This window comes from Protopterus annectens, chromosome 1.part2, assembly GCF_019279795.1.
Source record: "Protopterus annectens isolate FY-2018-M chromosome 1.part2, PAN1.0, whole genome shotgun sequence".
NCBI classification, from domain to species: Eukaryota; Metazoa; Chordata; order Ceratodontiformes; family Protopteridae; genus Protopterus; species Protopterus annectens.
The window spans coordinates 355147686-355166869 of record NC_056727.1 but is presented as its reverse complement, the minus strand read 5'-3'; the positions used below and the strand labels follow the sequence as shown (position 1 = coordinate 355166869).

The window sequence follows — 19184 nt, the reverse complement described above, 5'->3', positions numbered from 1 at the left end:
TTCCCTTGCATCCTTCCCCATCTTCCCGTCTTTAAAAAAATGACCAACCTGTCTCACTCACTCACCCACCCACTGACCCACTCACTCACTCAGTCACATACTCACACACTCAGTCATACACTCACTCACTCACACTCACTCACTCACACACTCACTGACTCACTCACTCACTGACACACACACACACACACACACACACACACACACACACACACACACACACACACACACACACTTCCTTCCTCCTGCCTATTCCCATTCTTAACTTTCCTGTTTCACTTGGGTATATTCCTCTGATACCTGATCTTTCTTTCCCCACTGTCCCGCATACTAATTTCCACCATTTTATGGTATATATATATATAAAAGATTTAAGCATTGTAGTTGGTCCTTTAATATGACTTGCTTGTTTTCCCCATATTGACACGAGAAGGGCATGTGCACTGTTGCACTGTCTGAGGTGGGTGTACACTCTGCACTCATCTGGTTTCCTTGAGACACTTCTAGCCACACCTTTGGAATTCCGTCCTTCACCATGGGTTCTGTCTGTTTTGTGAGCAGGTCTTTTTTTTTTTTTTTTTAAATAGCAGCAAAACTGGGCTGTGAATTTCCACTTAAGTAATAATTAGCCTTTTTCTGAATCATTCTAAAAGCCTCACCTGCAGTAAGAATACTGCAGTTCCTCTAAGCATATTGCTGAATCACTTTTGTAATAGATATTTGTTACCTGGCATTTATTTCTGTCTTTTGAATAAGCTGATGATGATGTTATTAAACTAACAGCCTGCATTTTCTTGTTCCTCACTAGAATTAGATAGGTTTGCTGAATTTCTTCAGGGTTTTGGACCCAGTACCTAAGCATACTTAAAGTAAGGGTGTAATTGTTTGAAGCTAATTTTAGATACCATTCAACCTTTTAAAAAGAAAGGAAAGAAGTTGGGATGATTCTTAAAGGGAGTAAGGAGCCAGACCATATGCTTTTTCTTTCTCTGGACAGATAAGAGACTACATTTCTTATATAACCAGTAGTATTTAAGAAGCAAGTTTTAATGTCATTCTTTTCTTTTTAGCTTGCAGTTGAAAAATATGAAGAAATGTTCCCCGCCTTCTCAGATTCAAGGGAATGTAAACTTTTAAAGGTATATGTTTATTTCATATGTTGAGTCTGTTGGAAACTGTTTTACATCGCTGCTCATTGTACTGTTATTAATTATTTCTTTAGAATGCAGGCAGCATGGACATATTCTTGTTTTCTAGACTTTTTTTATCCTGACATTTCAAATGCAGATGGCTGTACTTCTGCATTGTTGCTGTTCGTATAACTAACTCCAGGGTAAATGCACCTCAGGAGTAAGGGAAAATCTTTCCTTGCAGTGACCTTTCGAATATTTACCATTTTGGCTGAAAAATAGTGTTGAAGGAATATGGAAGTGTATTTTTATTTTGTTTTTGCTTACCCTTCCTTTTCAAAATCCAGAGGCAGCAAGGTCCCAGTTTTAATCGGGTGCTCTCCTTTATATTTTTTAAGATGAAGGGGGCATCTATTAACCTGTTTCTTGGTGGGGTAGTGTTTCTCAGTAACCAACAGCTGTAATGGCCAGTCAGATTCAGCTGCTCAGGCTGTTGTGTTCTATCCTTCATGTGCAGATGTGAGAAGAACTGATGTATACAGAGACTGGTAGATCGGTATCTATAGTGTTTTTCTCCCATTAATTTCAATTTAGTATTGAGGATTGTAGTTGGTCCATTACATATTATATTTCATCTTCCTAATTTAAGGTGCAGACAGTCTTACTAGAATAGATAATTGTGCAGTGGGTTAAATAATTGTGCTAATTGTTTGTAAAACTTACAAAGCTTACTTGTGCTAACCTGACCATTGATTATTGGTGGATGGGAAAATGCATGTAAAATTTATTTTAATATTACATTTTTAGTAAACTGAGATTGCTAGTAGGCAGTCTGTAAAGTATGTAGAAACTTTACTTCCTTTTGTTTATTTGCTAGTTGGTTATAGGGGACTGTAAATTATATGCAAGCTTTTACATTGCTTACACTGCAGTAATTGTAAAGTGATTGCAATAGCAGGTAGTTTGTAAAGTACATATTAAGTTTCTTTCTTTTTCTACTTGGCTGTTGGCTATTGAGGAAATGTAAACTCATGCAAGCTCATTTTACTAAGTTTATATTTCAGTAATAACTGAGAGGTCAGAGAGAGAGCATATAAGACATCAATATGATAAGATAACAGAGTTTGATGAAGTTGTAAATCTGTCAACAACCAAATAATTTATCCAGTGATTTGATGCACTGTAATTACAGGGAGCCTAATGATTACAGTTGTAAAATTTAAAGTTGTACTACACTATTCAGGTAGTCTACCTTTACTCAATGAAGACACGAAGATCAGTTCTGCTGTTACATTTACTCTGCATACGAATTAGACATCTAGTTTAACAATGAAAGATGTACACAAATAACAAAGCCGTACTTCAGCTTACAGCACCAGATCTGTAAGGATGGGAAAATCAAACTCTCTGATACAAAAGAAAAATTCCCATTTTTATAGTGTCTTTTTTGCCTGCATTAGCAGTTTTAGAAATTTGCCAGCATAATATGACTTTCCTTTCAAGCTGGTCTGTTGATAGTTTGTTTTCCATAGCTTAAACATTTTATTCCTGAAGAATAACTCCTTTCGTTCTTGGCCTATCTTGCATATTATATTGATGAGACACAGTTGCATAAAAGAGTTAGTCTTGTCCTGCTTGTAGATAATAAATTTCACAAGCTGCACAGTTTATAAGAGACGAAACATTTTACTTCTGATTCCTAATAACAATGAATGCCAAGCTGTATGTTTTTGCCAAGAGTTCAAACTAAGTGCACTCTACACACTGAAATGCAGAATATTTTACATTTTCAGAATAAATCCACTGAAATCCATTTTTAACCTGTTTGTTACTCTCACAATTCCCTCTTTAATTAAAAAGCGGAAAATGAATGTCAGTTTTAGACTTCAGTTGTATACATTGAAACCTTTTCCAATTTATCTCCATTAACCATCACGATTTGTTGGATTCTATACGTTTTTCGCAAATGGCAACTTAGATAGCAATTCCAGATAATTAATATTACTATAATGCCTAACACTACTAATACAGGATGTATTAACCAATTTAACAGTTTTTTTCCTGATTTTTGATCAACCAGTAGAGATATCCCACCAATTGTGAGCACTGTCTTTTTTGGTCTTTTCAGTCAAACTAATTTATCTTTTGCAATGATGCTTAATGCTTCATAATACAGAATACTTTTATTTCTTTTTCCCAAATACTATCTGAGAATCTTAGTATTGTTCATTGTTTGTTTTTTAAATTATTCAAAGATACAGATATATTGGAAAGCTGTATTAAGTCATAATTCTAATTTTTGGAAGTATTTACTTCTATGGTTTCAGTAAACACTTAGCTCTGATTATTCCATTTAAGGAAATCAATGTGATAAACATCCTACAAAAGGTAATTTTATATTATGACCTACATCTTGATTTGTAACCAGACAAATATGCTGAGGAGCCCCTTCTATAAACACCTGAAAAGAAGAAGGCATAATGGTCCATTTGCATAAATTAACAGAATGCTGCAATAAGCATGGTTCATAGACAGGCGAATGCTGTCCACAAATTAATCAATTTTGAGTCTGTGTATAATACTCAATTTTATGTAACCCAAACGAAGACTTGATACAAAAACTGATGGCAGCCACGAATCACCAAACTTGCTATGAGCACTCAAAAAAGTGAAATCAAAGTGTGCAAAAACACAACTTTATTTAGCGCTTTCGTCAGACTATAACAAAGACTTCTTCAGAAGTCTTTGTTATATTCTGACGAAAGCGCTAAATAAAGTTGTGTTTTTGCACACTTTGATTTCACTTTTTTGAGTGTTCATACAAGTTTGGTGATTCGTGGCTGCCATCAGTTTTTGTTTCAACTCAATTTTATGTATTTTTCCCCTCATATCTGTATGATTATCTTCAAATTGTGGCAGCCAGTACTCATACCCTTCTGGTACGAGAAACATCATAGGTAGTACCGTAAATTGACACAACAGTGGTATCAGTAACATTACAATGTGAGAATTGCCCTATACAGTACTGTGGAGTACAATGTTACTTCAGTAAATAGCTTAATCCAATCTGTATCAGGTATCCATTTGTTAAACAATTGTCGCCAAACATTTTTATTTTGTAACATCAGTTCAGTTTGTACATTATTTTTTTGAATTTCCACATACAAAGATTGCATAGTGCACTTTGTCCAATTTACAAAAATTGTCATATTACCATCAAATTTCAACTGATGCAGCTGCATAGCATCATAATTGTCTAAAAATTGCTGCTGATAATTTATATTGTGCAAACGTGTTTTCCATATCTCTGGATTCCAAGATGCTTGTAAATGCATAGTCTGAGAGATATCTTCCCCCACTACTTTTAAACTATGTTAGAATTTCAATATCAGTTGCATTAAGAGCTTTCATTTTGGTACCCAAACCTCCCAGCAAAGTATCATACCATGCCCTTTTATATCGGTACCTGCCTGTATCTGGGAATGTGATGTTAAAATGTACCACAGCTTTTTGATACCGTCTACCTACTTTTTTACAGGTAGAAGGGATTCTAACCAAATGGTCTGTATGAACAGAGGTAGGTTTACCTATTAATATTGACAGAACATATGCCCAATGTATGCTGCCTGTAATGACTGTGGTATTACTACATATTACAGAAACTCCAGTAGTAAAATGTATTTGCACTTTTGTGTTAGGAGGAATACTAATTTTCTGTATGGTATGATTTACCACATTTTTTTTAAATAAGTAAAGACTAGCTGTCAAAAGGTGACATTTTTGTTTTACTGTGTGGAGTTGCTTTGACACCCAGCAAGATTTCAGGCAAATGTTTTACCCAATTAACAATCTCATTGGACTGAAGATGGTAAGGAACATGAAATCATTGCTGGATACCAAGCAAATCACACAAAGCTTTCATCACTTTACTGACAAATTTTGCCAGTTATTGATTTGATAACTCGTGGCCATCCCCAGTGACAAAACTGTTTTTTTCATAAGGCTTCTGCTGTAGCCTTAGCCATCATTGTTTTGGTAGGAATTGCTTTTACCCATTTTGAAAAAAAACATTAACTACCACTAGAAGATACCTGTACCCACCTTTAACTGGGAGTAGTGGACCTGCAAAGTCAATTTGAATGGCATACCAAGGTCCGTCCACTGGAGTTACCCTTAGTAACTGTGTTTTTTTCAATTGAGCATTAACCTGCAAACATACTAGGCATTCAGCATGCACTAAATCACAGATTTTCTTTAACTGTGGATGCCAGTACTTGTTCTTTACAATGGGCCATAACTTTTGTGTACCCAAATGTCCCAATACCCAATGATTAAATTTCACTAACTGTCGTGCCTGTTGGTACTGTATATAATGAAGGCTAGAACCGTCTTCAAAACATTTTGCATAATATTGCCCTGAACGTTACAAGAGTACATTTTTCTAATTCTTCCTGCAGTCCAAAGTTAGTTTGCATCTGCAGCAAATCATGCTGCAAATTTGAACTGAAAATGTCTGTATGGCATGTACTGCAGTGGTTTTATTTGGTACACTAGAAAGGTGTTCTGTAGGATACAACTGCATTCCTTCCTTTGCTGCCTTTTTTGTCATTTGATCAGCCTAGTTATTTAACTGAAAAATTTAATTTGTAGCTTTCTGATGAGCTTTTACCTTTAAGATACTGTAGCAACCCACAAGGGACTGACTGTGAACCAAATTTCAAATAGTCTGTAACACAGAAGCATGCTTGAGTGGTTTGCCCATATTATCAACAAACCCTCTCCTTGTCCACGTAGACATATGCAGCCACAGAGAATTAACTATGTATGCACTGTCTGAAAAACTTTTCTTCATATTTCATGGTTAGATAAGTAATACTTATTTCCTGCCTTTATTGTAACTTGCTTGACACTAAATAATGCCAGCCATTTTGCAAACACTGCTTGACTGACGTCTTCAAACAGTTTATTTAAATGAGTTTCATTTACCAAAGCCTGTATGGCATAGTATGGTGTCTGTACTATAATGTCTTTGGAAAAAGCTGTTAGGTATTCATTTACAACGCCAATAAATGGCCAAAAGTTGCTGAATGCACGGGTGATATCCCCTCTCAACATATGTCATTTTTTAACTGAAGAATGTAATGGGGTGTAAAGTATTTTCCATTCTAGCATCAGAGCCCTGAGGCCACTCCTGTAGAAGCACAACCAAGAGTGTGTTGGGTCCAGCTGCTGCCTGTAACACAGAGACATGTTAAACATGGAGCTACTAGTTCTGTAGTCTTGGCTTATGCTGCCTTTAAATCACAAAAACTGTATTTTCCTTTGGTCCCCACTCCAGAAAGGATAATTATTTTTAGCTAGAAAGCATGTCATACAGAACTGCCATACTGGCATAATCCTCAATGAATTCTCGATTATAATTCATAATACCTAGAAATTTGTGCAAATCCAGAATGGTAACCAGTTTATCCATTTGCAAAATTTCCTGCACTTTCTCTGAACAGGGAGTACGCCCAGAGGGATGTAAATTAGTACCTTGAAATTTTATTTCAGATGACATGAATTGTACCTTTTCACTTTTAACCTTAAACTCTGCCTCCTGCAGTGTTTGAAGGACCTGTATCACTTTAGCTATATGCTGTTTTTTTTTGTTTTAGACACAGTTAGTGTAAAATTGAAAGCATACCCTTTCCCCTGTAGTATACATTATTTTATTGCAGTATTGTTTATTTGTTTTATGCTATGAGAATTGAATGCATGCTTGCCCTTTTGCTGTTACCTAGACTGTGACACTTTGGTCTTACACATTTGCTTTTTGACAATTATTTTTTGGCCATTTACAAAAGCAGAAAATATTTTTATAAAGCTTTTGCTGTTGCCTATACTGTCAAAGTTGTAATAGGAATTGCTTTTACCAATTTTAAAAAGATGTTTACTGTTACTACTAGCTATTTGTACCCTCCCTTTTTGTAAAGGGACTTGCATAATTTATTTTAACTGCATACCATAGCCCATGTAATATTTACTTGCAGACTTTTTTTTTTGCTTGATGCTGTACGTGAATACTTAACAATAATGTTTTAGAAAAACATAAGCCATTTCGCATGGCAACCAGTCTTGTTTCCTTGACCTTATAAATTTCAGTACTAGTAACATTTTATTTTATGCAACATTCCTTGTAACTACCCATTTCAGTCTAGAAAGATTTGAGCTCACATACTTTTTTGTCTTTCTGCGCATTCCAGACGCTTAACCCATAACTCTCTTAACACTTACTCGTACCTTCAGTCATTCGTTAATATACTTGCAACTTGATACTAGAATGCAGTTGTAGTAAACATTAACTTGCTTAACTGTGCATAATATTGCTTTTGAATGCTGTTTTTGCTGGAGTCTTTGCTATTTTTATGCTATTATACAATTATAAAATATTGTAAGAAACAAAAGAGATATTGACTTAACTTACACATGCTTAAAACAAATATATTTACATGATTTACATTTGCTTTTGTGTGCCTTTTGCTGCACTTTAGGTGAAAAGAAAATACATGCATGTCGGTCTTGTGATTTCATGTCTTTACTGTGTTTAATCTCATTTGATTTGAATACCCTAGAACCATTTTGTTATTTGAAATGGTTTTAAAATTACTATTTAAGTGCCTTGCTTTAACTGAATGAAACTTTGTGCTGTGTACCCTTACCATTTTTGAAAGGTATACATTGTAAATTATTTATCAGCGTATTTAACTGCTGTTGCTTTAACTCTTTACTAACCAGATTATATTTGCCAGTATTCTGTTTTGCTGACTTTAAAGGTCTTAAGCACTTCTGAAAAAGTGTTTGCATATGTTGCCTGAACTTTTTGAACTCACTCTGACTGTGTCTTAGAAATTTATTAAATCTTTTTGTCAGTTCGCTATGAACCTTGTTTCTGTTTTTATCTGTTTTGTAATGTGCAGTGGTTTTATGCCACTTTTGCTGTATATATACCATGCAACACTCTCTCGGCTTTATCCGAGTCGCCACAGTGGATCACCTTGTCCGCTCATGATTGGCAGTGGAGCTTCTGCGGTGTCGAGTTGCCAGCCCAGCGCCCAACCTTCCACAGAAGGCACTCACGCCTAGGGCCAATTTTAGCGTGTCCAGTCCACTTGCAGCATGTCTTTGGGGATTTGAGAGGAAACCTGAGCACCCAGAGGAAACCCACGTGACCACAGGGAGGACATGCAGACTCCGCACAGAAGACAACTCCAGCCAAATATCGAACCAGAGAGCCTCTTGCTGTGAGGCGACAACGCTAACGCTGCACCACCATGGCCGTCATAAACCATAAAACGCTGAGGAATAAAATTCCAGAAGCAACACTCAAGTGTATCATTGCATACAGTGCCTACAGTTTTAAGAACCCAAGCTTCAAATGTAATCATGTTATTAAAAATACACCCCTGTGCATCCCACTTAGGGAGAGTTTCTAATATCCTAGACTGATGATAAACTTCAGCAGAAAAAACAGCTGAGGCTATGGCAGGACTAGTAATAGCAGTTTTTAGTGCTTTAGACTGAGATTTTTCTAACAAGGCTTGTAATTTTAAAAGATCTTGATTAGCTAAATCTGCTGCTCTAGCAGCCTCAGATTTCTGTCTCCCTAATTGAGCTCATAATGTGTTAGTCTTCTCCCTTGCAACAGTTATGTCATGCTGTGTGTCAGCCATTTGCTTGTCATGTGTTTCTTGCAAATGGACAATTTTATTCATTAATTCTTGTTATCTTTCCAATAGCTTTACTGCCTTTTTCAAGAACTGTTTGTGTAAAGGTCTTAACTTCAGTCTGCAAGACTTTCAAAAACTGAGAAAATTCCTTTGTACATTCAGCAGAATCAGTATGCATCTTACCAGATGCATTCCATTTATCACAGTAGATCAGAAAGTGACCCACGAGGTCAAGATCTTGCTGGTTTCTAACTTTAGCAATCCAGTTTTTAAACTCTTGCAAATCGGACTGTAAAGTGCAAACTGTGACTTCCACATCACCCTCTAATAAATCTTTTGCAACAGGATATGTAGAAACAGGAACCATTGTCTGTGCTTCAAGCATTACTTTATCCTGGTTGTGTTCTAGGTTTTGTGCAATACGTTTATGACAAAGACGTGCAAAAAGCAACATTTAAAGCATTACAGATGGCACATTTCTGAGTATTTTGTGTAGACATATTTTGAGAGACCTTTGCCTTACAAACATACCAATCAAAAGTTGCAATCCATTTGCATAATCCAGGGTTGTCTGTTTTCCCTAACAAAGACTTACAAGTGCTAATATGCTGATCATACCATGCCTGTAAATAATTCCACACATTTACATATGATTCAGATACATCAGCAGTAGAAGATTTGGTGCACTTCTTGGCATTTTCATGAATTCCATTCATTGTTAATAGAAAAACAGAAGAAAATATTTACCGCAAATATTCAGGACAAAGTGGCCAGTCTTGACACGAAGATCAGTTGTGGGAGGATTTTTTGCTGACTTTCACTAGATGCTGGTGGTGAAGTCCGACAGTATGACCTGCTCTCTGTATCTCCTCAACTGTCTGAAGAAGAATTACCATACTGCCCTGTACAGCGCTGCAGTGTTTGTCCTCCAGTCAATGAACAAAGTTTTAGGAAAGAAGAGTAGACTCCAAAAAAAAAAAAAGTCTGTGCAGGAATCTCACGCTGTGAGAGACACCTCTTTAGGTCACCTCCCTGGTTGTTTCGACTGGTCTGGTCTCGCCACTGTAAAATTTAAAGTTGTACTACACTATTCTGTACCTTTACTCAGTGAAGACTCTGAGATCAGTTCTGCTGTTACAACATTTACTCTACATACAAAGGAGACATCTAGTTTGATAGTGAAAGATGTACACAAATAATAAAGACGTACTTCAGCTTATAGCATCAGATCTGTAAAGACAGGAAAATCAAAGTCTCTGATACAAAAGAAAAAGTCCCAATCTTTATAGTGTCTTTTTTGCCTGCATTAGCAGTTTTGGAAATTTGCCAGAATAATATGTCTTTCCTCTCAAGCTAGTCTGCTGACAGTTTTTCCATATCTTAAACATTTTGTTCCTGAAGAATAACTCCTTTCATCCTTGGCCTATCTTGCGTATCATATTGACGAGACACAGTTGCATACAAGAGTTCATCTCGTCCTGCTTATAGATAATGCATTTCACAAGCTGCACAGTTTATAAGAGATAAAACATTTTACTTTTAATTCATAATAAAAGTGAATGCCAAGCTATATGTTTTTGCCAAGAGTTCAACATAAGTGCAGTCTACACACTGAAATGCAGAATATTTATTTTACATTTTCAGAATAAATCCACTGAAATCCATTTTTAACCTGTTTGTTACTCTCACAACAGTTGCATTTAGAAATTTGACAGCATTCAAGTCAGTCTTGTAATCATAAGCATTAAACTGTTGTGTATATTATTTCTTGAGCTATTAAGCAGACTTGGTATAGATAGTTTGATTGGGCACTCTAAATTGGCCCTAGGTGCGAGTACGTGCATGTGTGTGCCTTCTGGGGAAGGTTGGGCACCTGGCTGGCAACTCGACACCGTAAAACTCTACTGCCAATCATGAGTGAATAGGTGATGCACTGTGGCAGCCCCTAACTGGGAAAAGCCAAAAGAAAAAGTATAGATAGTTTGATAATCTAATGTGTTTACATTTAGAAGTTTGGTTGTTTGAGACAACTAGCTCTCTGATTGCAGTAGTTCATCACTTAAATCAGCCATAAAGCATATTATTGTTAATTTGCCGGGACTGAAATATTGCAAAAAGTGTTTTCCTGAAGTTCTATTATTTACCTAGTCTAATTTGATGTCTTAATAAAAAAGTTTATATTTGAAAATTCATTTCTTCTGTATTTGCTATTAATTTGTAGTTCTTTATCATATTTATAAGACTAGGTACTCAGTTTCTCAGTTAATACAAGCACCAGGCTAGAAACAGTATTAGCTGTCTTTGAATATGTGTGTAAGTTAAATATTGTGGATTTGCTTGGCGCATATCAGTTAGAAGATTTAGGTTCATAGGTAAATATTAAGCTAGCTGCCCTTGTGTGTCATGTTAAGTTTAGCTAATTTCCCTTTTCATATTTGAATTAACCAGTCCCATTAGAAACTGACCATGCCCATCCCATGGTTGATTAATTCAATATTACCCCAGTGAGATTAACTGGGATCATTCTATATATAAATTGAGGGGGATCTGTGCATGGGATAAAGCATTTAGGTTCTGCCTGTGTCCATTAGTAGTACAGGGGGCAGTCCTGGGATACATTTTCTGTTTCCTGTCCATAGATCCAAGTTGCCTTTGAATATGGACAGGGAAAAACATTGTTTTATGTGGATGGGGAGTTTGTTCCAGAGCAGCAGTATCTTGTCTGAAATATAACTGTCCCTCCAAACCATTCTGTTGATGATGCAGAAGAGGTTTAGATCCCTAGACTGAGTATTTCTGATTCCATATGATTTGCATATATATATATATATATATATATATATATATATATATATATATTTATATATATCTATACAGTAAATCCATCAGTAATGGGTGGGAAGTATGCCAGACACAGGTCACCTCTTAGCAGTCTGTAGGATACTAAATATAGTGACAGGGCTTTGAGTAAGTCCATGTAGGGCATGTCATTTAGGCCTTGTATCCTTTTGGTTAGGTATCTCTATGGGTGTTCCAGTTGTTGCATGTGTCTGGACTGATGCATGCCAAAGGGGACATTACTCAGCCCTTCCAAGGCCAATCATTGAGTATAAAGGGGACAGTGACACCCTAGCTCTAGGCACAGTCACATTTGTTTATAAGCTGTGCATTATAGAAGGACTTTATTACAACAGACACATGTTAGTTAAAAGCTAGGTCACTGTCCACATAAGTTCCATATCACAAACAACTGTGTCAACTCTTATAGGAATATTGTCAGTGCTGTAGTTCCCTGAGGTAGATAACTTCCCAAAGGATACAATAATCATTTATTTACGACAAACCTTCCTGCAGGATGGCCAAGTCATTTGGAGATTCAGTGACTGCTCCTAGCTTGTAGTCATCTGCAAGGTTAGTAACCCAGAGCCCTTCAGTATTGGCTGTTACGTCAGAAAAGTAGATACCAAACATCAGAGGTCCCAGCACAGTACGCTGGAGACTCCATTGATGAATGGTCTCTCTGTGGAGGTAACATCCCCAATTTTGATTTCCTGCGTCCTGTCTGTGAGTTATTTGGCAATCTAGCAGGTGACATAGAGGTTTATTCCCAGTTTATTTAGCTTTTTTACTATGCCTGAGTGGGGAATTTTGTCAGATGCTTTCACACCAGATTGAGGTATAAAGTGTGTACTGTTTGCCTTCACCCATTGCTTTGGTGACCTTTTCAGAAGAGTCTGTCAGGTTGCGGAAACATGACTTGCCCTTGACAAGTCCAAACTGAGGCAGGTCTAGTGTTTGGAGGTCTCTTGTGCCCTGATTGATTAGTTCTATAAATCTTTCCATGGCTTTACGTATGAGACAGGGCAGACTTATGGGTTAAAATATACATTTTTAAATGAATAAACTTCTCTTAGGGTGTACATAAAATAATTTGAACTCTTATTAATCAGTGTTTGGACTGTCTTAAGCTAGCAGCATTAGTATGTATTCTTGAGGATGAAAAACAAGGAAAGTATTAATTGTTCTTGCAGGAATGGTGAAGTCTTATGTACAGCCATAGTATTTGTATCACACAGGGGGGCTCTGTTTTATAAGCACCAAAGCCTATAGTAAATCATGTAATGTAAGAACAAGTCTCCCAGAAAATAAAAATAAAACAGAAAAGAACGAACATAAAAGAAGTTAATAAAATTCAAGACCATAGCAAGCAAAAACAACGGTTGTCTAAAAAGTGAAACCAAGAGCAAACACCTAACTTAGAGAGAAAAGAAGAGTGATTAGTGAACCTGGCCCAAGCAATATAAACAGACATTTCTAAAAATATCTGTACTATTATCTTCAGTGTGTGAACTAAGTAGATACATCAGATGATACTCCTCTAAATGAAACTCCCCTAGTTAAAATAGCCACTTATCTCTTTCTGAGAATACTCTGTTTGATAATGAAACCTCTCTGGTACATGTACCTTAGTTGTGAAGAGTAATAGTTAAGAAGTGCGCAAACATGGGACTGAAAATGTTCGGTATACAAGGGATTCAGATACAATAGTATTAACATTTAAAAGTAAAAAAAAAAAAAAAAAAAAGTAGTAAACTAATTTGGGTTGGCATAATGGTTAAGGTGTTTATCTCCCAAACAAGAAACACAGGGTTTGATTCTGAACAGCAATGAAGGTTTATTTACAGTCCTGGATGAAGCATTAAAGAAGAACAACAATTTTTTTTTGGGGGGGGGGGGTTGTAAAAGATCCCAAAGCTTATCGAAAAAAGAGTAGGGGAGGTTCCCCCATGCCCTGGCCAAATTCCCCCTAGTCAGTAAGAATACCACCTTGTGTCTCCCCTGAAGAGAAGCAGTTGTCCTATTGAGAATAACCCAATCAACACAGTGTTAATAATTAAAATTAATTAATTAATGTGGTTTGTCCTAATTGGGCAGTACTTTGACCTTCCTTTGAAACATTACTTGTTTAGGTGCACTAACTAATATTTGAATGTTCATAAGAATGCTGCACTCGAGAAGGAGCATGCTTTTCCTGAGATGGAGACCATAAAAGTGTGCATGTGCTAATACCACTGATAGTCCAACAGGTACAGGAAAATGGTCTCCTGTCTTGTGCAGAGTACAAGTTTTAATGCTGTGGAAAATCACTGTGGTGATAACTGTTGTACTTGCACTTTCCCTTTTCATTTTCATAGACTCAGACTGTTACTAAGCTAATGACCCGGGGGGGCTTACTAAGCCTAGCCAAGTTTTCCTGAAAGAATAATAATGTCCTGTATCCAAATAGACAGAGGGTCAGGCCTTTATAAGCTACCTCTGTCCATAAGGGATATGGGTGCCAGGCCTGGTGTAAATGTCCTGATATTCATCATGTTACCCTGCTGCAGTCATCACACTTGGGTTATCCTGCCGTCAGGCGGTCCCGCAGTCGGCCTGAGTTCCAAAGTCTTGGTCCGGTGTCGGTTGCTGTCTCTTTCCCTGGCGTCAGTGCGCCAGGGGTATATAAGAGGCATTCAACGCCATTTTCTTCAGTCTTTCTTGCCGCGCGGCGCCTGAAGCAGAAGCAGTTCGCAAGTGCCGGTTGGCCGACACCTGAGATTTTCGATTCGAATTTCAGTCCGAAGTCTTCAATAAAGCTAAGTACCCCGTTGGGGAACCTTTTCTTGCCTCAGTCCGATGTCAGAAAAAGTTAACAATTGCATTTCTTGTGGGAAGCAAATACCTCATAAGGACTTCCATTCTTATTGTATTCCTTGCCTAGGCCCAGACCACGATGTCCCAGGTTGTCGGTTTTCTGCTAGGTTTAATAAACAAACTATCAAATGCCGTTTTGACTTCGCATGACATTACTTTGGTAGGAAATTTAATTATATCATGCTGTCGGAGCAGCCGACGACCGGCATGCATAAAAAACGCAAGGATAAGGACAGGCAGCCTAGGAACAAGCCAGACTCCGAGGCCTCTGCTGGGCCTGTCGCCGGTTCTCCAGTTTTCAGTGAGGTGCCTACGCAGCCCCTGACGACCGCAGAATTGGAACCCCAGACAGCTTCGGATTCTCAAGCGGAGTGTACTAGGCCGTTGCAGCCATCTTCATTAGGCCCTTCCGACACCGGAGCAGAAGGAGATCCCGGTGCAGTAGAAACACCTGCGGTTGCAGAAGGTGTCTTCAGACCGACTACACTCACCATTAAATCTTATGCTAATCTTAAAACTCCATTAAAACCAAAAAAGACTGTACATCAGTCTCCAGTTCAAGGACCCATGCCTAAGAAACAGATGCTTAAGATGGCTGAAGATTTGATTACTCTAATCAGGGGTTCCCATTCCTCTCCATATGAAAGACCAAGACAAGAGGAGGATTATGCTTCCTCTGACCAGGTTTCAATTTCCTCAAATTCTTCTGAGGAACAGGATTACGCTTTTCCCCCTTATGAAGATTCTGATGCTGAAGACTCTATTCCCTCAGCATCACCCCCTGAAGACTACTCCTTTGGGGAAACTTTACATACCATGAGGGAGGACATTTCCACTGGGAGGCCAGGACTACTCTGATTCTAAGAAAAGGCTCCAAGATTTCCTTTTACTACCCCAGCACAGACCACTTGCTATCCCTCCAGTTTTAGACATTGTGGATGATGTTTACTTGGAGTCTAGTCTAAATCCAGACTCTCTACCTCCTGCTTCAGCCAAACCAGACAGATACTACAGAGTACCTAACTCATGCAAATTCCTTTATAAAAGCCCTGTGGCTGACCCAGAAACAATTTCCCATGGTCCCAAAGGGGCTAAAGCTTCTATGGCTAAAAATCCTGTGTCCTCTGAAAGGGATTCCAGAGCCCTAGATAGATGGGGAAAGAAGATATACACCTCAGCTACTCTGGCTATGAGAGCATTAAATTGTCAGTTTCACATGCTGAAATATCAGCAATTTCCTAATGTCTCAATTAAAACAAAAATGAGCACTCATTCTGAACAGTCTGAATTCAAGGAAATGTAGGATCTGTTGCATGGAGCTGAACAGGTGGGCAAACATACTTTACAATGTGGATTTGATTCATTAGAAGCTTCCTGTAGAGCAGCTGTTACTGGGTCTGTCATACGTAGACATGCTTGGTTAAAAGAACAAACCCTACCTGATCATGTTAAAGCAAAATTATTGGATGCACCTTTACAGCAGGATGTATTATTTGGTGTCAAAGCAGAAGAGGTTTTAAAGAAAATGGAGGATAAGGCAAAGTCTATGCAGACGGTCAAGGATTTTTTACAGGTACAACCCCCTCGTTTCAGCAGAAATTGGCCAACAGAAAACTGGTCCTTTCCAACTTCTGACAAATCGAAGAGGGGCAAATACAAACGCCCAAGGGGCAGAGGTCAGTCACAAGGCCCTTACAAACCTCGCCAATGGGGTGCTGCTACCCAGAAAGGAGGAGAAGACAGACCCCAAGCTAGCAGAAGACAAACACAATGACTCACCCCTCAAACTACCAAGCAAATCTCTCTTGGCAGCTCCCTTGGGAGGAAAATTAGCACTTTTTGCAGACAACTGGCACATTATCACAAAAGACAAATGGGTCCTAAACATTGTCTCACAAGGATACAGATTCCACTTTCATACCTTGCCAAGGATAAAAGGCATGCCAAACCTGCCACCAAATCAATGGGCAGAGGCACAAAAACAAATTACAGCTCTCATGGACATGAGAGACATTCAACAGGTACCTACACAGGAGCAAGGACAAGGATTTTACTCAAGACTCTTTCTAGTCCCAAGAAAGGACAAAGCATGGAGACCCATTCTGGATCTTTCAATTCTGAACACCTATCTGCAAGTACCAAAATTCAAGATGCTAACACTACAGCAGCTTCTTCCCATGCTGGGCAAGAATGCTTGGCTAGTAACGTTGGACCTCAAGGAGGCATACCTGCATGTCCCTATCAGACAAAATTGCAGAAGATACCTCCGCTTCATTGCAGGTTCAACCCATTATCAATTCTCTGCACTGCCCTTTGGCTTATCTACTGCGCCCAGGGTCTTCACAAAATGCCTGGCACCAGTAATTGCATACTGCAGACAAAGAGGAATTCAAATATACGCATACCTGGATGACTGCCTTATTCAAGCAGAAAGCAAGGACATTCTTTTAAAGCATCTGGCATTTGTCAAACACCTTCTAAGTTGCCTAGGGTACACAGTAAACGAAAAGAAATCAAAACTAGTGCCCTCACAAAACATAATATTCCTGGGTGCCAGCTTGAATACAACGGTCCAGATGGCTTATCTCATGACAGACCAGCAACAACAGTTGACTCAATACTTCAAAATAATGGCAACAAAGACCCAACTCCCTGCAAGAAAAATTCTGCAGGCCTTGGGATTCATGGCATCTTGCATACTACTAATACCATTTGCAAAACTGCATATAAGGAAATTACAATGGTACCTGAAAAGCGTACGGATTCAGCACAGCCACAGCTTGGAAACAATGATACCACTAATTCCCTGCCTTCAACAGGAGTTTCTGTGGTGGGCACAGGCATGTCATCTCAACAAGGGTCAGCCTTTCACCTTACCCACAGCCAGGCAAACTGACAACAGATGCATCAGACTATGTCTGGGGAGCACACATGGCAGGACAGTGCATTCAGGGCAAATGGACTACAGATCAAAGGCATCTGCATATCAATCAAAAAGAAATGCTAGCAGTACAGAATGCCCTAACAGTTTTCAAGGACCACTTACATCCAGGACAACTAATAATAAAGACGGACAATACCACAGTAATGTGGTACATAAACAAGCAAGGGGGCACACATTCCTATCGTCTATGCAGGCAAGCAATGACCTTGTGGAACGCAGCACTGTCTTACCAAGTTCAACTACAAGCACAATTCCTGCCAGGAAAGAAAAACACATTGGCAGACGACCTAAGCAGAAACATCATGGATCCCCACGAGTGGAAACTAGATCCACAAGTATTTGCAATGATAACTCAAAAATGGGGACTCCCAGACATAGATCTGTTTGCCAACCCCCAAAACTACCAACTTAAAAAATTTTGCACAAGGACATTCCACCCACAAGCTTGGAAAGTGGACGCCCTCTCATTCAGTTGGAAAACATTAACAGTGTATGCCTTTCCTCCACTGCCTCTTCTAGTAAAGGTACTTTTGAAAGTCAGATTAGAGAGGCCACAAATGATACTCATTTCACCAGACTGGCCACGCCAGCACTGGTATCCAATTCTAAGGAACATGGCCCATGGCCCACCATGGATTTTACCACAAATTCCTCACCTGCTCACCCAGCGAGACAATCAGATTCTACACAGCCAGCTCAAGACTTTAAACCTGGCTGCATGGCAAATTACCTAAACAACCGGCCAACACCTCTATCCAAAGCTGTTATGGATGTCATTCTGGAGGCCAGGAGGCCCAGCACCAGGAAAACTATTCAGACAAATGGAAAAGATTTTGCGCCTGGAACCAGGCTAAAGGCCAAAATCCCCTTGATCCAAACATTCCTCAGATTCTACAATATTTAACAGAGATGTTGCACAAAGGACTTTCCTTTTCATCTATTAAGATCTACGCCACAGCAATTTCAGCTCATTACAACACGGATCCTCCTTTATTTTCACATCCACTCCTAAGACAGTACCTCAGAGGGGCTAAGAACATAAGACCACCCAGGAGAGCACCAACACCTACTTGGGATCTCAACTTTGTTCTGGAAAAGCTTACACTGCCCTTTGAACCAGCTTTTTCAGCTGATTTAAAATTTCTTTCATGGAAAACTGCCCTGCTACTAGCAATAACTTCAGTTAGAAGAGTCTCAGAGCTACAGGCACTAATGGCAGTGGAGCCTTTCCTCATTTTTCATCAAGACAGAGTCTCTCTACGAACTAACCCTTCCTTTATGCCAAAGGTGGTATCCAGTGTGGCCCTAAACCAAACCATTCATTTGCTCACCTTTTTCCCAAATCCCCAGAACAAAGGAGAAAGACTCCTGCACTCTTTGGACATTCACAGGCAATTACGTTACTACTTGGATAAAACTAAGGCTTTCAGAAAATCTGACCAGCTCTTTGTAGCCTATGCTGCAGGATCACAAGGAAAAGCGATCTCAAAACAGACCATTTCAAAATGGATAGGACATTGCATACGTTTCTGCTACATGCATCAAACCGGTATCTGCTAACATTAGGTCCCACTCCACCAGGGCTACAGCTACATCAGCAGCCTTTCTCAGTGGGGTGCCAACCAAGGATATTCTGGAAGCTGCAAATTGGAGTTCAGTGCACACCTTCACCAAACACCATCACTTACCTCTATATTCTAAGACTAG

At 38.7% G+C, this 19184-nt stretch overlaps 1 protein-coding gene across 1 annotated transcript in view; it reads left to right on the top strand.

The window, feature by feature from the left end:
* NAPB (NSF attachment protein beta) overlaps positions 1–19184 on the top strand; it is a 665740-nt gene that overhangs the window by 590886 nt on the left and 55670 nt on the right. Inside the window, exon 9 of the mRNA XM_044056384.1 lies at positions 1071–1139. Coding sequence (XP_043912319.1) covers positions 1071–1139 — 69 coding nt within the window. The remainder of the gene's footprint in view (positions 1–1070; positions 1140–19184) is intronic.